Source organism: Vicia villosa, linkage group LG1 (assembly GCF_029867415.1).
Source record: "Vicia villosa cultivar HV-30 ecotype Madison, WI linkage group LG1, Vvil1.0, whole genome shotgun sequence".
Classification (NCBI taxonomy): Eukaryota; Viridiplantae; Streptophyta; class Magnoliopsida; order Fabales; family Fabaceae; genus Vicia; species Vicia villosa.
The window spans coordinates 184,651,550-184,672,235 of NC_081180.1; the positions used below are offsets into that span (position 1 = coordinate 184,651,550).

General features: G+C 34.3%; 1 protein-coding gene across 1 annotated transcript in view; it reads right to left on the reverse strand.

Moving 5' to 3' along the window:
• LOC131660976 (protein MAIN-LIKE 2-like) overlaps positions 1 to 17,281 on the reverse strand; it is a 58,007-nt gene extending 40,726 nt beyond the window's left edge. The window contains exons 1-2 of the mRNA XM_058930358.1: positions 16,553 to 17,281; positions 16,376 to 16,466 (exon numbers count right to left, since the gene is read on the reverse strand). Of these exons, the coding sequence (XP_058786341.1) occupies positions 16,376 to 16,466; positions 16,553 to 17,241 (780 nt within the window). The 5' untranslated portion in view covers positions 17,242 to 17,281. The remainder of the gene's footprint in view (positions 1 to 16,375; positions 16,467 to 16,552) is intronic.
• Between the last annotated feature and the right edge of the window lie 3,405 nt (positions 17,282 to 20,686).

Sequence of the window (20,686 nt, forward strand, 5' to 3'; positions counted from 1 at the left end):
TTTATATAGACTGGGAATACTGAAGGGTGGTTTTAAATTGTTAATGAGTGATTGGACTGCGGTTGGTTTTCCAAAGAAAGAAGTTATGGCTTCCGCCGTTTCCCGCCCTTGGAAGTTGAGAAGTAATCATGAAACTGATGCACGCACGTCTTAAACCGACGTTTTGGAGAAAGTGACGTCACTGTTTAATAATGATTATGGCTAGAGAAGGGGAAACGTCAAGTCTAGAGGCAAGGATGCTGCGAAAGATGTTCAGGTTCTACACGTTGCATTAAATAAAAGCACTGTAGAAAATCTAAAGATATATTTTGGCAGAAATGTTTAGATTCGCTAAAGTAATGCTGGCAAACATTATAGATATAAATGGGAGTCAAGCATACAAATATTATGGGTCTACAATAGTTTCGATTACAAAACAAAGGTGCAACAAGTAACAGGACTGAAAACATCTAGTTAAAATCCTTTGGGAGATCCGTTTTGATCTTCAAGTATTGAGTCTCCCACGAAGACATACGAAGCTCAATTAGTGCCCGTTGTTTCTTCAATCTTTCGATCTCTGGCACTAATTTCTGTGCAGTCTCGAAATGTTTAATTCCCGACTGCACCACTTCGAGCAAATCTTGTTGGTTAGATTTTTGTATGGCTGCCTGACAACGTTCAGCTTCTTTTATCTTGTCCTCGAGTGCCTTTATCTCTTGTTTCCAGGAGTTGATGTTCTTCTCATAATCATCAAAGGCCTTCTGATTTTCTGAATGTTTAAGCTTGAGGGCCTCACCTTGTTTCGTTGCGTCCACAACAGAGTTCCATGAAGAGTCATGAGAGGCCATTGTCTCAGATAGCTCTTTTTCGACATTTTGCTTTCGAAGAATGTTGGCCTGGAGTTGCTCGAGTAGAGAGCCTAACAGAACAATTACCTCTGAAACTTCTGTGGAAACTTGAAGCAAATCTACTTTCTTTAGAAGTTGATTTAAGTTGTGACTCTTAATAGGCTCCCGGTTGAGAACGTCTACAAGATTGACCCCAAAGAATCTCTCTTTTATTTGTCGGAGGAGGCTATGAATATCTTCTTTATCACTAGATTCTACAGTTACAACTGGAGAGACATTAAGTTCCGAAGGCGAAGAAGTATTCGCATTCATGATAGCCTTTAAGAAACTAAGAGGATCAGTTTGCTTAAGTTGTTCCAGCTCCGAAGGAGTAGGCTTCACGGGGGCAAGCGTCGAAGTTGTCTCAGGAATGGTTTTTGTATCAAGAGTCGAAGTCCCTTGAGGATCTTGTTTTTCTGGTTGAGAAATCTCTTCCATAGCATCTTGCTCCGACGCAGTATCTTCGCTGTCATGTGTTTGGGGGTTCACATTGTCGCTACCTGAGAATGGATGATCTTCTTCCAAATTTTTGTCTTGATGAGTAGGTGGGGATTCGTCAGTGGAGTGACTTTCTTCGACTGGTTCATTAGGCAATATGGTAGCAATTGGCCTAACGTCTTCGAAGACTGGTGAGAGAACATGAGTTTGGTTTTGAGAGGTACCTATGTTAAACGGAGCAAAGTTAGTCATAAAAGATAAGCCTTTGAGGGGTTTAGTTGACGAAAGTTAAAGTTTGACAATTACCGTAAAGTTTGTCAACATTAATGGTAAAGCCATGGTCCTTGAGACCTGAAGTGGCAGTGCCAGCGTCTTCCTGCAATAACAAGGTAAATGTCAGTTTAATTATTTGGTTAAAATCACAAGATAATATGTGGGGTGGAACCCAAATACCTTGGTTGGGATATTGTCTGGACTTGAATTATGACTTTCCACAACGAAAGCATTACTAGCAGTTTTCAAAGGAGACTCTTCAGAGGACGCCTTATCACCAGGAGAAGCAGTTTTAGAGGGACTTATCCTTTTCCCTTTTCTTGAAGGGGTAACAGCTTTTTGTCTCTTCTTGTGTCCTTGTCTAGTGTGGGGAGGGGATTTATCTTCGCCATCTGAAGCAGCTGTCGAGGAAGCTTTCCGCTTCGAACCTGTTGGGGGTTTCGAGCTCTGGCGAATAGACGATAAGTAAGATGGATACTACTCACAGATTGTACAAAATCAAGAATATGAGATGAGTATGTACCGTGGGCTTCTTGCCAGTGACGATGGAATCACTTTCACTTGGTTTGTTGCTCTTAGATGTCCCAGAATCTTTTTGGGCAGAAGCTTCCTTGATCTTCCTCCTTCGTGCAACAGCTGTAGTTGAAACTGAAATCAGTATATCAGCAAAGAAAAGAAAAGTCAGTCAAAAAGATTGTCTTAATCCAAACCTTCAGGTATTGGGGTCAGGACACGAACATGTTTAAGATCTATATGAAGATGTCCTTTGAAAGTATCCAAGGTATGCTTAGTCGGAACCACTCGTTCAGCGCGTTTTTTGGTACTCTCTCGAAGAATTTTGAGAGCATTCCCACACACGAACCAGTCTGGGAAAGGAGGACTTAGAGCCACACCAAAATCAGCACTTGGTAGTGGAGGGAATTTTGGAGGATTAAGTTTGAAAGCCACTTCATAACGTAGTTCTGGTCGAACATACGAGGGCAATTTCAACTTATCCAGTTTGGCGGAAAACTTTTCGCGCAAAATGACTGCAGCCTCACGAACGGTCCGACTAAGATCAGCAGGCCTGTAGATAGTTTCAAAGAATTTTTGAAAAGCTTGGATTTCTTTAATATGAGTTGAAGTACCTTTTTGAAAATTCTCCTGCACATCAGTAAAAGCTGCAGTTAGTTCTTGAGCAAGGCTATCAGCATCAAAGATTTGGGAGCTATAATAATCCGTCCACCATTGATGAAAGTCTGGTGTAGAATAAAAAGCAGGTTCGAAAGAGACAGAAGGAAGATTGGTGGTGCCAACGTATTTGTTGATTTTTGTTTTACATTCTTCTTCAGTCAAGTACAAGGTATGGAAACACATATGGTTTCTTTTCTCATATAAACACTTGGGTTTTATTTGAACCAACCCAAACTGTCTCGAGACCAAATTTGGTTGGTAGCACATGAGAATATATTGACCTTTTGATGGTCGAAGGCGATGGGAAAATAACCTTGGAGTCAGAAAGGCTTCCCAAATTTCCATAGACTCAGTTTGTTGATCCTGAGATGTTGATGGGAATTTTCGAGTAAACCATTCGGGACCTATTGTTCTGTGTACAAATGGGGCCATAGAAGGATCGAACTGGTTACGCCGGGCAAACATCATTGAATACGCCAGGAAGTGTTCACGAAGCTTTCCAATTTCTTCTTTTGGAGTTAGGTAAGCTAACCTGGTCCCTTCTATAGTTCGATTTTTGATTTTGCTATCCTCCTCATTGACGTTTCCTCGAAAGGGAAGATGAGTTTTGAATGTAGCATTAAGCCACAGTTGTAATAGCCAGAAAGGGCCAGCATAAAGTAAACTACCGGATTTGAAATTCTTGGTAAGGGTTGCAGCTTCGCTGAGGTTTTCATAAAGAGACCCTAAAAGCAGTTGGCTGAGGTTGAGCTTTTTTCCAGCATGCAACTGATTAGCCATGCAAAGGTACCTCTTTGCAACTTGAATAGATCTTGAGCAGAAGGCACATCGTGAAAGCCATAGCGCTAGGAAAGCAATATGCTCTTCATCGGATACTGCCGTTTCGGTGGTAATATGATGCTTCTGGATGAATGCAGTATAAGTGACTTGTGAGTCATTAAAACCAATAGTATCATTATCCATTTCGTTGGGATCGAAGGTTTCGCCAGTTGGTCGAAGTCCTGTAATCGCAGCCACATCGAAAAGAGTAGGGGTAACCATTCCACAGGGGAGATGGAAAGTGTTGTGAGAAGCATCCCAAAAGTGAACCGCTGCTACTAACATGGGTTGGTTGTATTCTAAACCTGTCTTTGACAATTGAATCAAATCGTATATTCCTAACGATTTCCAGAAGGATTCTTTCTGTTTCTCTACTTTTTCTAACCAGGCATAGTACAAATCAGGATCTTTGGCTAAAGGAATTGACCTAAACACTTTTACAGAGTTGGTCATATAGTTTAACCTAATTTTCGCTAAAGCTAAAGGAGTTACAGTTGGAGTTTCTTCCCTGTTAGTAGATTTTCCTGAGGGAGAACAGCCATCTTCATCTATTCTAATTTTGCTAACTAATGGTCTAGTCTTGTAATAAGCAGGGAAGAATTTATTCAGAGATGGGATATTTTCACCTGGTAATGGACCCATAAAAGCGAGAGATTTTCCAGAAAGTTCAAAGGGAATGATTACCTAGGAAGCGTAAATAGCGTGTATTTCTTCGGTGTTAGGGTTTTGAACGTGCTCTTGTTCCCCAGACCGTGTTGTTGATTGGAGCTTCAGAGCAGGTTGAAGAACATTTGAAGATGAAGCCATAGAGAAATTTCTGATTAAGGGAGCGAGATTTTGAAGAGATTGAAGATGTTTGGTTTTTTGTTGAAGAAGATGAAGAAATAGGAATGAAAGGTTGTGTAGAAGTACAAAACCAAGTATTTAAAGGTTTAACGGAAACCCTTTTTAAATCTTTTGGGTAAAATCCAAAGAACACGTGGCGGCTAGTGATTTAATCCAACGGCGGTCGAATAAAGTTAGCTTCACTCCTAGTATGTAGGAGTAATGATCAAGAAGTAAGGTTAAAACGTGGGAATGTAAGTTATGAGAAGACATCTTTGAAAATGACAAGACGTTTCGGAAACAGGGTCATCAATGATTATGACGTTAGTCAGCAGTCTTGGAACTCTCAAAGATCAATAAAGAACGAAATCTTATAATGACAAGAAACGCCTATTTCTGTTGACTCTCGAAACAGGCATTTATTGGGGGCAATTTGTTAGCTGAAGATTTCGTTTTGTAGTATTTGTCCTTCGAAGAAGTAGAAAATCGAAGGAAAGATGGTTACTGATGGCCATCCCTTAAAAATAAAAGAATGGCTACTGATGGTCATGCTTCGAGAATAAAGATTTCTAAGTTCGCTATGAAGATAATGAATACTGAAAGCTAGTGAAAAGTATGTGTCTTCGGGGACTTAGACAAAATTTATAAATATATTCAAGTATTACTACTTAGCGTGTTTTTCGTAATGTTTGTTTAATACACTGCCACGCGTCGAAGAGAGACTCAGGCGGGAAGATTTGAAATTCGAAGACGGTTTCGTAACTGTCCAAGTAACAGATGGCGTCGCTAGAAGTTCTTATGAGAAACGTGGCAGCAGATTAGTGTAGGACCGTTAAGGTCGAAACTAGTATAAATAGGAGTCTTAATGTTAGGATTCTGTGTGTTCATTTTGTACAAATCACTCACATATTTACTCAAGTATCAAGCGTTAAGAGAAAGAGTTCGCTGAGAAAATGTACGTATGACACCACCACTTTAATACATGTGTATTATCTTTTGTTTTTAAATATCTTCCAGAATTACTGCATTTCGTTTACTTCTTGCCATTTACATTCCTGTATCTTTACTTTAATGTCATTTACTTTCGAATTACTTTCATGTTATTTACTTTCAAAATCTTTAACGTTTCTGCAGTTTAAGATTCTTTACGTTTTAATAGTCCTTTTAATTTCATATGTTATGTTACTTATCTTTTCGTTGAAGTCACATTTATATATAACAAAGTGATTATCAAGACTATCTGTTCTTTAATCGAACAACGCTTATTGAAGAAGACAAATCATGAATATGGTTCGAATGAACATTGATAACAATCTTCTTGACTATGTGTCCTAGGATCAATCTAGTCGATCCTGCGAGTAACCAAATCATATTTATTATAGTTTGGAAGACTAGCGGTTGTTTACCGGAAATCACCGTAAACAGTAGCTTCTAATGAGTTTCATATCCCTTATGGGTGGTGTATGATTTGCAGCATACACTTGATGAAATCACCTATATGAGTGTTGAGTGGGGCCGCTTATATGAGATTTTGGCAAAATCTCTAGAGCACTCATGAAAATAACCAGGCACGTGCATGGCCTATTAGCACACCACAACGTCAACAACAAGAAATGTGGGGGTGTGATGTGAGTGGTAGACCTCTAACATGCTAAAGTGTTTTTGGTTCATATAGCTTGCTACACCAACTTCACTGTATGTTAAGTACTATCATTCTAGGACTAGTTCATATAGCTTGCTACACTAGTTTGATGCATCACATTCATGATGTGAATCCAGAAAATTTTATTTATTCTACTTTTAAACTTTTGAAATATGTGGGGGATTGTTGTAAATTTTAATTATATTTCAAAAGTTTTAAATAAGTTTCCTTTTAATTTTTAAAGTGACAAATATTTTAAAGGAAATTATTATTATTATTTAATTTATTTATAATTTATCTTTATTACATAAAGGACTCTCTTACTTTTGGATTATATTTAAAAAGGTGAACAAATAACATGAATGATATATATTTTTTCTTTTCTTCTGGTCACATCTTCCTGCTATATTTAAGATTACTTCTTGTTGTTCTGATGCCTCATATTCATATTAAGAATATGAGAAGAACCTGTTGAATCCTGGGGGATTTGCGCTTATGAGGCGGATAAACCCTTAAGGACAGTGTACATACACGCCTCAGGTTTAGTTAACGTCTTATTATTTTTGCAGGATTAACATTTATGATTGTGAGAAGATGTGATCGAGTTATGCTAGTGCTCAATTCTACAACAATGCATTAAACTAATGTATAACACCATGCATGTGCATGAGTTTATTGGAGAGCTAGCATGCATGGAGCTCGATAAATACAAAAGTCATGTCCTTGTAACAACCTAACTCTTATTAGTGCAATGAAATGAAGTTCAAAATCACAATTCTATCATGGAATGTGTGATAGATGCCCTTATTGCTTTTTAAAAATATTTTTATATCGTGGTGTCCTTTCTTTTCTTTATATTTAGCTTGTTTTAGAATAATTCTTTTGCATGTCTTAATAGAAAAAATATCCATGAGAAAATGACACATTTCTTTACTCTATTTTCGATTCATAACTCGAATGAGAGTATACCTATTAAGGAATTCTTCGTCTCTTGAGTTGCTAGAAGAGCTTAAATGAAAGGATTAATATTAGTTACAAGGAACATTTTTTACTTTCCATTTTTATGGGAACAATGGGCGCCACCTTAGTCTAATGAATATAAGACAAGTATACGCTTATGGGCATGAGGATCACGAGAAGAACATAATTTTTTTATAAGATCGACTAATATGTCCAATTAAAATATGAATTCAACTATTTAATAAAATTGTTATCCATTATTGAAAGTTTTTTCCCTATATATAATGAGGGAGGTTTTTGATGTTACAAATTGTGAAGACGTACTATCCTAAAGATGCAACTTCCATGTTTCTTGATTAACACTTGTAACTTTCTCTGTGATGCTGAGTTTGAAACTCGAAGGATACATCTCAGGAGGGCATTTAGTTCATGGATGACTTTTAAAGGACTGTTAGAAGAATTGTGAAAAAGTCATCATTAACCTCATGGTTAGAGGAAGAGTATCAACTCTCTAGGACTTTGTTTGGAAATTTGAAGAGGAAGAGAGGTGGTGATTTTGGAAAAAAGGAATGATTGATGGAAAATAATAGAAGGATTTAGGGGGATTTATTTTTATTCACAAACCAAAATCCTCCTAATTTGGAGGAACTAAAAAATAGTATTGAATGAGGACTTTGAAGAGTTTTAAAAGGCTTAAACAATTTATATAAATGTAATTTATCTTATTTTAGTATAAAAAAAATTGAAAATATATTCATGATAAGTACTCTCTTATCATTCTACACAAATCTTATATATATATATATATATATATATATATATATATATATATATATATATATATATATATATATATATATATATATATATATATATATATATATATATATATATAGGGCATTTCATATGAGAATATGAGAATGAATCTGAATCATTGGATTTTAAAATAAATGGTGGAGATTATGAGTGAATCTTTTTTTTCTCTCTCTTACATTTTGAAATATATATGGATTGTAAAGAAATATATATATATATATATATATATATATATATATATATATATATATATATATATATATTATTTTTTTTAAATTATTTTTCAATGCACTCTCTATCCCTCCCCTTCAAACTCAAACAAAATCAAAAGATTCATCAAAAGACTTTATGAATGCCAAAAAATTTAAAAATTAATAAATTTAAAGTTTTATGCAAAAGGGTAAGTAGTTGACAGAACTGTACAGTACAAGCCATTAAAGTACTTGACAATTTTTTGTCTTGTACAATATTTGTTGATAATGGACATGACAAATAAAATAATTGTAAATTTACTAAAATACTCATTATAAATATATATATATATATATATATATATATATATATATATATATATATATATATATATATATGGCACATCATATGAGAATGTGAGAATGAATCTGAATCATTGGATTTTAAAATAAATGGTGGAGATTATGAGTGAATCTTTGTTTTCTCTCTCCTACATTTTGAAATATATATGTGTAATACGGTGAACTGACTTTATTGAAATGTCGCAGATAGCAAGAGTCGCCACCGACTTTTATTTTATCCAATTTAAAGAAAGGCTAAAAGAACAGAAAAATACCTTTTAAAAAGATTTTGAGTTCGGGGGGGTAAGTTATACAAAGGGAAGGTGTAAGGCACCCTTTGTATCCATGAGCTCTTAATTGCTTAGCTCACTTTTGAATTGTTTGAAAAGTTTGAAGTGTCGTGTGAGGATAGTAAAAGATTTTGTTAAGGACTTTAGCTTGTAAATAAGCGTCGCCTTGTTTTGAAAGTACTTGAAAAGAGAGGCGTGAAAAGTAATTTGAAAGTTTGATTTGAATATGAGCAAGCAATTGAGAACTACTTGCCCTAAGTTGTCTTTCTTGTTCTTTAAGTCTTTCGGGCGAAAGGATCTATCCATACCATGAGAGGGCAGGAAGTCTTTCAATTGGATGTTTAGGGTCATCGAGACATTATCGTTCTCCACAAGACTGTCCCTTGCCATAAAGAGGGCAGGTAGTCTAAGGGAAGGATATAATAGTCATTTGATTTTCTTAGGCATCATGCGAGGATACCTTAGCAATTGGGACAATCATCTTATTTTTTCGAGGCAACATCGAGGGACCAGATGACTTTTATTCTTTAAGGCAACCTTGCTTTAGGTATCCTCGGAATCGAGGGACGTGACTATTTAGTACAATTAGAGGCAACATGTAACAATAAGGCAACAGTATAAGGCAACAAGAGGGATTACCCTAAAGATGTGTGGGTGCAACAATCACGTGATTCAATTTAATTATTTATCTTGTAATTAGTTATTCTAATTCGATTCAAGGCTTGCACTCCCGCAGATTATTAACCACGCAGTTTAAAATTGCAGAAATTAAAGGCAGGAATTAAAACCTACGCTATTACAATAAACACCTGCGGGGATGGGGGAAATTAAAAGCAGAAAATAAGAGGGGATCAATAATTTGTATAAACATCTTCGAATGCTTTAATTTTCCTCGAACCCTTGATCAACTCTGAAAGGAAAATAAATAAGGGAGAACAGTGATTAGTAATCATGATAAAAACAGTTGACCAAAATAAAATCAGGGTTTACAAATATTAAAATGATTAATTAGCCAAAAATTTGATTATTACCCTAAAATAATTACTAGCTTAAAAACCTTAACTAATTATTTAACCTAATTAATTTAATAAGGAAACTAATCATAATTAATTTAAAATTATCAACTTAAATTAATTAAAATTATTTTTATATATATAAAAAGAAGGAGGTTGAAATTCAAAAGAATTAGTACAAAACTAAACAAAAGAAATAAAGAAAAGATTTATGTAATGATAAGAAAAATTAAGGGAACTTAGCTTTTTTTTGATCTGGGGGCGCGTGGCTGAAAGATTTTGATTAACCCTGAAAATTTGCACAAAGAAGGGAAAAGGTTAGTGCATTAACTGATCTAACCCTAATTGATTACAAACCCTAAAAATTTACAAACCCGAATCCTGAATCTAAAAGGGTTATTTAAGAAAATTTATTGTGACCCAAAAGGTTTATAAGGCTTAAAATGCGTTAGTAGATAACACCTACCTGAGGATTCTAGGGTTTATAAATGAATCGAGGTTAACAAACCTAAAAAATTAATTATTAGTTTTTAAATTAATTAATTAATTGATTAATAGTATATACAAAAATAATAATTTTAGGGTTAAAAACAATTATTTTTAATATTATAAAAAAACTAATCTTCGATTAAATAAATAGTTATATGAAATTATTATAATAAAAAAAAGAAATGTTTAAATGAAATAAATTAAAATAAAACAAGAAAAGAGATAAATAAAAGGTTTATGTAATTAATAAAAATATAAAGAAATTTAGCTCTGTGATTATGTGTGGCAAGCCTGGAGGTCCATATGATGAATCCTCAATCCAGGCACGTTGGATATGAAGCACTGGTAATCTGATGGCTGAGGGGCGAGGGTACACTGTGGACGCGCTCTGGCTGGACGCCCTGGAACTAGGAGTGTAAACCTACAAAGGAAATTTAACAAAATTTTGCAAGAAGTGAGGATCAAACCCTCACTCTCGCGGTTAATGCACCTTCACCCATACCACTATGCTGCGCTGCTTTTTGTAAAATATATATGAATACAGATGAGTGGAGGAAAGTCAAAAAGGCAGTCAAAGCAGGCCCATGGACCAGTTGTGTGGCCAATCAAAAAGAGAGAGAAAAATGGGAACTGTTGACTAGCCAGTCGCTGCGCTACACACATGATTAGTGGGTCCCGTCCCTGTTCATCATCTTCAACCTTTATTGAATTTATTTAACATTTAAATGAATAAAAAACTCCATATATATGCAAATAAATAAAAATAAAATCATGCGAATAGTGAGAATGGATTTAGAGATCCTCATTTAGGTCCTTGACTTGTTTGAGGTCCAAAACTTAGGCCCATTGATCAAGAAATCCAAAATTGCATGATTAGGGTTTTAGTTATTTCTTGAAATTATCCCAACTTGTGCACCTCATATCTTTCTCAATTTTGATCATATGGAGGTGATCTAGGACTTTTTAGAAAGCTTAAGGAGTCCTCTAAAAGTTCCTCTTGGTTTCATCTCAATTGAGTCTACCATGTTCATGTACCACTCTTTGAGAAAAAATGACTTTTTGTTGACTTTCAAAAGGACCTATAATATTTTGGCTCATATCTCTTAAATGATGCACTTTTGGCCTTGGCATGTGAGAGACAAAATTGTAGAGAATCCAATTTCCTTCAAATTGAGCTTTGGATGGAAAATTTTTGATGTTCCATGGGGGAGTTATGGCTGGTCAAAGTTCAGTTGACTTTCTCCTATGAAAACCCTAATTTAGAAACTTTGAATTTGTTGATTTCTGATATTTTCTTGATGAACCATTATCAATCCTTGATCAAATGGTAAATTATACTTCCAAATAAGGTTGTTGACAAAAATCAGGAGTTTTGACTGTACTTTGACCACAGTTGACTTTTAGGTCAAACTAGTCGACTGTTGACCTTCTGAACTTTTGACCGAGCAATCCTATGAATCAGAGCTTGCAACTTGGCATGAGGGTCCTTTGAAGCATGTGAGAAGCCATGGGATCCATTTGAGGTCTTAGAACCTGATTTTACTGTGAGAAATACAAAACCCTAGTTTTAGAGGCTGTTGTGTTAGGAGAGTGTGCATCCAATGTGATGGGCAAATTTTGAGGTATGACAATATGGATTGTAAAGAAATATATATATATATATATATATATATATATATATATATATATATATATATATATATATATATATATATATATATATATATATATATATATATATATATATATATATATATATATATATATATATATATATATATATATATTATTTTTAAATCATTTTTCAATGCACTCTATCCCTCCCCTTCAAACTCAAACAAAATCAAAAGATTCATCAAAAGACTTTATGAATGCCAAAAATTTTAAAAATTAATAAATTTAAAGTTTTATGCAAAAGGGTAAGTAGTTGACAGAACTGTACAGTACAAACCATTAAAGTACTTGACAAATTTTTGTCTTGTACAATATTTGTTGATAATGGACATGACAAATAAAATAATTGTAAATTTACTAAAATACTCATTATAAATGTAAATATCAATAACAGACAGAGAATATATTTTCAATAGAAAATAAAAGGGTATTTTCATAAATATTAATATGAGAGAAAGAGGGAAAATGTATTTTTAATAGAAAATAAAAGGGTATTTTCATATATATTAATATGTGAGAGAGATAATATATTTTTAATAGAAAATAAAAAAGTATTGTCGTAAATATTAATATGAGAGAGAGTGAGAATATATTTTTAATTAAGAATAAAAGGGTATTTTCGTAAATATTAATATGAGAGAGAGGAAGAATATATTTTTAATACAAAATAGAAGGGTATTTTCATAAATATTAATATGAGAGAAAATGGGGAGAGAATATATTTTTAATAAAAAATAAAAGAGTATTTTTGTAAATATTAATATGAGAATGAGAATATATTTTTAATAAAAAATAAAAGTGTATTTTCGTAAATATTGATATGAGAGAGAGGGAGACTATATTTTTAATAAACAATAAAAGGGTATTTTCGTCAATATTAATATGGGAGGGAGAATATATTTTTAATAGATAAAAGAATATTTTCTTAAATATTAATATGAGAGATAATATATATTTAATAGAAAATAAAATAATATTTTTGTAAATATCAATATTAAGGAGAGAAATAAAGAGAATATACTTTGTAGAAAATATAACAGTATTTTTGTATTTTAAATAATTAGTAAATCAAACGCACCTATAGTTTTTAAAATAATTAAATAGTTTTTGTTATGTTAAAATCTTTAATAATAAATATTTTTTCTTTTTAAAAAAATCTATTTTTATTATTTATTATAAATATATTTATTAGTTTCGTAAATAATATATGTTTTTATTATGCTAAAATCTTTAATACAAAGTGGTTAACCAATTAAATAAGTACGCCTATTATGAACTTTTCAATAGATTTTTCAACGCCCTTGATCACACTTCTTTCTAAACTTTCCTATGGAAATTATCTAATTTCTAAATGTTAAAGTAAATATACATATACCTCATTCCACTGACAACAAAACACACTTCATTTTGACATCTTTAAACTTCAATTACAATATAGTTAGGACTTATGATTAAGAGATATATATAAAAGATATATAAGTTTAGAGTGAAAAATGTTTTAAATTATTATTGTCATATAAATATATAAATATTAATTTAATTTAGAAGATAGTAGTGTTTTGTGAGATGTATGCGGAAATTATGTTAATTGAATTAAATATCATTTTAAAAAATAGAGATATTTCAAAAATCATATGATATATGAATATGGGTCCGTTTGTTTCCGCTTAAAAAAATGGATTTTTTTTTGTATTTTTGAAAATAGATTTTTTTCAAAATCGTATTTCAAAATATAACATAGATGAATAACTTTATTTGATTTAAGAACATCTACAATAGTATTTTCTCAAAATTTTGCTCAGTATCATCTCTACCACTCATCTTTTATTATAAATATTCTCGTAATCTTTTTCATATATTTTAAGAAATTTGTGTATTCAACTATTTTGGATTTCTTTTAATCAAAAACAAATATTTGCAGCATTTTTATGTAGAACAAATGTTAACAATTTATCATTATAAAAATAATAACTTCAAAAAATGCTAATAGAACAAATAATTGTCCTTTGATGCTTTTTCCCATGATAAGAAGGCTAAGTGTAATATTCATATCTAAAGTAAATTCATAAAAAAAAAATTGTTCCATAAATACTTTATAAAATATAGTAAGTTTTAAATAGTCAAATTAATCGAATTAACAATATCTCAATTATTTTAAGTTCATTTATATTAAAAATTAAATAAATATTTATATTTATTTATTATATTTAAAATAAAAATAAATTATTTGAAGTTCTTATTGGAAGGAGTTATATGTTTTCTTTTTGTTCTTTTATCATGTTATAATATGAGTGAATATCCATGTTGATCTCTAATAAAAATTATAGAATTTAAATTAATCTCAAAAAAAAAAAACCTGATTTAATCCATAACAAAATTGATTCATAAATGAATCGAATCAAGAACCTTTAAGACACATCATATGCTTTGACCGCTTACATTGGTGATAAATTATTTTCATAGTTTGCGGTAATATTAAAAAAATTAAATTTAAAATTAAAAATTAAAAACTTAAAAGATAAAATGATAGTTATTTTAGAACTACACCAATTGTTTTAATATTTTACAATAAAGATTTATTTATTTACTTATTTTAAATAATTCATAAATATATAACTCTATATCTAACTTATCTCTTTTAAAAAGCTTCGACGTTAGCATTCATCCTAGGAGGCCTTTAAAAGTGGTGGAGGTTTTGGAATTTTTTTTTTGAATATCAAGTTTTTTAAAAAAAATTTCAAAAATAACCAAGTTTTCAAAAAAATTACAAAAATGTCAGTTTTTTGCTAAATACACCACGTTGTCGCCAGGGGGTGGCGACAACACTCAACCCACTACATACTCGCCAGTGGGCCTGGCGCCTTCCTTTTAAAATTAGGTGTTGTCGCCACCCCCCCTGGCGACAACACCCCCCCTTATTTTTTTTTTCTTATTTTTTTTGTAATTTTTTTTCTTTAACATAATTTCTCTTAAATTTTTTTCAGTATTTTTTTTTTAATAACTACAATTTTTTAATATTATTTTTTAGTATTTTTTTTAGTATTTTTTTTTTTTGAAAGCAATTTTTCAATAATTTTTTTATATTGTTTTTTTATCTATGTTGATAAAATTATTTTTGGAAGTTGGTGGTGGATTCATTATTTTGAAAGTTGGACATTCGTTAAAATAATTATATATTAAAATACAATAACGATACATTGACGATACAAATACATTAAAATTAAAGACATTTCAAAATACATTAACGATACAAATACATTATAATTAAAAACATTACAAAATACATTCACGATACAAATAAAAATCTTATTGCGCGCCACGTGGACCATGGTACGATCCACATTAAGGTTGCCGAATGGGTCGTGTAGACGGGTCACGAGTTGGTAATGCCCCCTATTTCCGCGACGACGCCCCCCTCTATTTGGTTCGTCTTGTGCCATAGTCGACGGTCCCTGAATGAAACCTGGGTCTTCAACATCTTGACCTATAGAATTCCCTCCATAGGATAGGCGGGTGCCCGCGGCGCAGTCGAAGCTGTGTCTAGGCGGGTTAAAATTTCTCCTAGTGGGTGCGGCCTGGAAGTTTTGGAAGTTGCTGGTGGATCCGGTTTGGTTAAAATACAATGGTTGTGGCGGTGTGTTGAGGTCAAATTGTTGGCTGGGGTACTGTGATGTGTGTTGGTCGAATGTGGTGTATTGCGGGTATTCTTCTTCTATGCCCATGTCGGGGGTCATTGGTGGTGATCTTGAAGAGCCCCCCGCATGGAATTCCTGGAAATGTGATCTAGAAGAGCTCCCTGCATGGAATTCTTGATTTTGTGGTTGAGTTTGGGATGGAAAAAACTGGTGGAGTTGTTGGGAATGTTGTTGGTAAAAAGGTGTCTGTGGTTGCATTGGTTGTTGGTGGTAACTTTGTTGTTGTTGTTGTTGGTGTTGTTGTGGGTAATGTTGTTGTTGGTAATTTGGTGGTGGTTGTTGTTGTTGTTGGTAATTTGGTGGCGGTGGTTGTTGTTGTTGTTGGTGGTAATTTGGTGGTGGTTGTTGTTGTCCTTCAAAATATGGAGGTTGTGCTCGCGGGTCAGCTAAATAGAAAGGGGCAGACACAATCATTTCAGGATTTGTGACGGATCTGTACCAGTTTACATAGTCAACAGTTGGCTTCATTTCTCCCGGCGCCACAGGAAATTCTAGAACCGTTTTTGATCGACGAGCCCATATTTTACGCTGATCTATGGCAAAGGACTTGTAATTTTTTACGTACCACTGTTCGCTAACCTTCGCAAGATGCCAACGTCCCAAACAGTCAGGCTCAGGTGGGTCAGGGATACCTTGATGCATGCCGAATTGGAGCTTCACACGGTCACTCGGGTGCATCTCCACAGTGGTGAACCGTATGATGGGTGATTTTGCTGTCCAAATAGCCGCCTCGTCAAGGTCGGGTACGTGGTCCAATTCCAAGTAAGGACGCCAAATAAACTGCAAAGCAAATAATATTAATTTCAAAATATAGAAGATAGTTATTTTTAAAAATATATTTAGAAAATGGACATTTTTAGAGGTATTACTTCTTGGGGTCCTAGTCGATCTAATATTTGGCGGTAGAAAATGATTTTGGAATCAGGCGTTTTGGACCAATCCATTCCGAGTGCATTGAACCTAAACACATTAAAAGATGTAAATCAATATAGTTACAAATAATAATAGAATAAAAAGCAATAATTAAAATAAGATCCAAAAGTTACCTTGAAGCGTAAGGGAAGGCGTAACTGTTTGGATTTGCAGGGGCCAATACCGGCATTCTCCACCATGCCCATGCTTGTAGCAAGAATGCACATCCACTAAATGTACAACTATCCTTTTTTGCACATTTGCACAAGGAACTATATAGGTATGCCAACACAGCCGAACCCCAACTATATGTCTTTATTGCATCAATGTCCCCAAGTAAACACAAGTACATAAAATTAACACTATTTCCCGTGCCTTCGGGAAATAGAAACTTACCAAACAACAACATAATATACATCCTAGTTTTCTGCAGTATAGTTTCTTCGTCAGAAAACTGATCCAATTGAAGCCCAGCATAAGCTAGCTGAAGGCCAGCAAGCTTTATACCTTGGCCCCTACCCCTTTGTTGCCCCTCACCCTCTATTAAATCCACACCCAACAATTCGACGCATAGGGCGTTTGGTTGTTGGACATTTCCATACACTGCCTTTCCATTTGTTTTGAGACCCAACAACATGTACACGTCCTCTAGAGTGACGGTACATTCACCCATTGGAAGGTGAAAAGTATGAGTCTCAGGCCTCCAACGCTCACACAATGCTAATATAAACTTCATATCAACTGAGGTATGTGTTAAGTTCATTACCTCACCAAATCCCGCACGTTTAACGTAGTCCACAATCAAAGGGTCAGGAGCATTCATCTTACCAGCACGGGTCCTAAATCTCGTGACATCCTATAAAAAAAACACCTCCCATAAGTATTTGAAATTAGTAAACTTAAGTAAAAAAAATTAAGTGTTTACTCAAACTTACATAAGTGGCAATGTTTGCAATGGTGCCTCGATGCTCTTGACCCATAGTTAGGAGAGACATGTTTGTTGATGATGAAACACAAAGTTGCTCTGATGATAAGTTGCTCTGATGAAAGTATAAGAGGTGATGATGAAAATGAACAAGTTTGGGAACATATTTATAGCCAAAATGCATAGGTTATTACGAGATTCCCTGCAGTGTCTTGTCCCGTCAAGTCTGTGGTGGGGACGAGATTCCCTGCAGTGTCTTGTCCCGTCATGTCTGTGGTGGGGACGAGATTCCCTGCAGTGTCTTGTCCCGTCATGTCTGTGGTGGGGACGAGATTCCCTGCAGTGTCTTGTCCCGTCAAGTCTGTGGTGGGGACGAGATTCCCTGCAGTGTCTTGTCCCGTCATGTCTGTGGTGGGGACGAGATTCCCTGCATTGTCTTGTCCCGTCATGTCTGTGGTGGGGACGAGATTCCCTGCAGTGTCTTGTCTTGTCATGTCTGTGGTGGGGGGACTAGATTGCTATAGAGGCATGCATTCTTGTCATGCTAAATTATGTTAAACCATTGCATGCACCGATTTATCATATACTTTTATTTTTTATTTAGATGTTTTTATTTTTATTTTAATTCATTTAACACATATACTTATTTGAATCTTGTGCAGAATTATTGCTTCATTTCTTGCATGCATTAGCCTTGTGTAAGAGGTGGGGACGAGAATCTTTTGTGTCATGCATTAGTCATGTCATATTTGAATCTTGTGCAGAATTATTGCTTCATTTCTTGCATGCATTAGCCTTGTGTAAGAGGTGGGGACGAGAATCTTTTGTGACATGCATTAGTCTGGTCTTGTCATGTTTATGTTAGATTTTGAGAATTTTATATTATAATAGATTTTAATTCATTATCATAATTTGTGACATGCATTATCATAATTTTTAATTCATTTAAAACATACAATTATAATAGATTTTGAGACTTTTATATTAAACTAGCGCAGATATATATATTATGGAAAACATTAATTCATTCATTAATTAAAAAGGTACATTGACAATAACCAACACAGAAACTAAAACATCTAAGAAAATAACACATAACAACTTGTAGTACACGCTCGATCATTGCAACAAACACAACAACACTTAATCTAAACTACTCGAGTATCACTGCAAGAACAAGTGGATTTTCAACGCCTCGGTTAACCTCTCCACTGTGTGTCCAAAACATTAGATCCACGTCCACATCGTCTTTCACACGGTCCCAATAATACATGTAGGTGCCTTCTGGATTATTATCCGTCAACGTAATGTATGGACAACGGTAATCTATCTGTTTAACTTTTCTGGTCGGACCATCTAGTTGACGAAACCCAGTGTTGATGGCTCTAACAATTCTCTGGAAATTACAATGGGGGTTAAGGCAGACACGCATGTGACTACCTTCCTAAAAAAAAACGACAGCCCAAACTGAGTTCATTTTTAGTGTTTGCAGCAAGAATGAAGAAAGAGTTGGTACTTCAACTCCACACACACACCTTTATTTATAGTGGGTGAAATACCGCGGAAAATAATTTTGCTAATTATTAATAACTTAAATACTAATTGGAAACTTTGTAATGTTAAAAAAACATTTCATTAATATATGCTCAGAGCATTTAATTGGACGGTACAGAAGTAGCTGAAATGATAAAGAAACTGCAACATCTAGGATATTACAACGGTTAGGACAATGTCTTCTCTGTCCTCCATCATTCGAGTGTATTGAATGTCGTCCTCCATTGTCTCCCACCAACGCTGTCTTTCAAGAAAAGCACCTCCCCTTGTTCTAAGTCTCTTGATAGATCTGATTTGTTCGCCTTGACTCCACTCTCCCTCCAAAAACCTGAGAAGGGTTCTCTTAAGCTGGTCCATGGATTGAATGTTCCAAAACATTACCTGCATGGGAGGTTTGACGGCAGAGAAAATAACGTATCCGTTCCTTCGAACAATGGGAGGTTGATAGTCCAAACGCCTTACAGGTGGTGGAGGCTCAGTAGTCCGGTGCGTGCTATCTGGCCTTATTCGAGATCTCATTTTTTCGTGTGTGTACTGATGCACACAAGAAACCCTAATTTATAGAGGGACAATTAGGGTTTCATTTACAAGGGAAAAACATAAACAATAATTTTGAAGAATAAAAATTAGGGCCCCACATGGTCCCCATCTGTTTTCTGTCCTTCGCATGCGTCCGAAACGAGTTCCTGTACCCTAGCATGCGCCTGTAATGATTCCTGAAGCGATTCCTGATAGATTCCTGCAACGATTCCCCCTATCTTCATGCATGCAGCCCTATCTTTTGTGCCATGCATTAGTCTGTTAGAACAAGATTTGTTCTGATCAATTATCTTAGTTTTGATGATAACAATAATATGAATTTTGCTTAAGATAATATGGTACTCTAATCCAATGCAATTTCCCTTTCAGGAAATATATATATAGAGTATGCATAATTCAGCGCTCAGAAGCTTTGTCTCAAATGGTTCAGCATGCAACATCAGAACATGGTCTGGCAAGACATCAGAAGATGGTCGAAGCAGAATCAGAACATGGGTCTATGGAAGCATCAGAAGAACATGAAATCAGAAGCACTGAAGCTCAGAAGATGGTATCACGCAACAGAAGCACTTCACGGTCAGAAGATCAGAAGATGCTATGCACCAAGCTGTTTGACTCTGATGATATTCAAACGTTGTATTCACAAACATCAGATCAGAAGGAAGTACAAGTGGCAGGCTACGCTGACTGACAAAAGGAACGTTAAAAGCTATTAAAGGCTACGTCAGTAGACACAGCGTGAACAAGGCTCGAGGTAGTTGACAAAAGCGTATAACATTAAATGCGATGCTGTACGGAACACGCAAAGCATTAAATGCATTCAACGGTCATCTTCTCCAACGCCTATAAATATGAAGTTCTGATGAGAAGCAAGGTTAACTAATTCTACATCTATTCTGTGAATATCAACTTGCTGAAACTCTGTTCAAATCAAAACTCAGAATCTTCATCTTCATCAAAGCTCACTACATTGCTGTTGTAATATATTAGTGAGATTAAGCTTAAACGATTAAGAGAAATATCACAGTTGTGATTATCGCTTGTAAGAAGCATTTGTAAACTCTTAGAATTGATTACATTAAGTTGTAAGGAACTAGAGTGATCGTGTGGATCAGAATACTCTAGGAAGTCTTAGGAGTGAACTAAGCAGATTGTAACTAGAGTGATCGTGTTGATCAGTAGACTCTAGAAAAGTCTTAGAGGGTATCTAAGCAGTTGTTCCTGGAGTGATCAGTGTGTGATCAGAAGA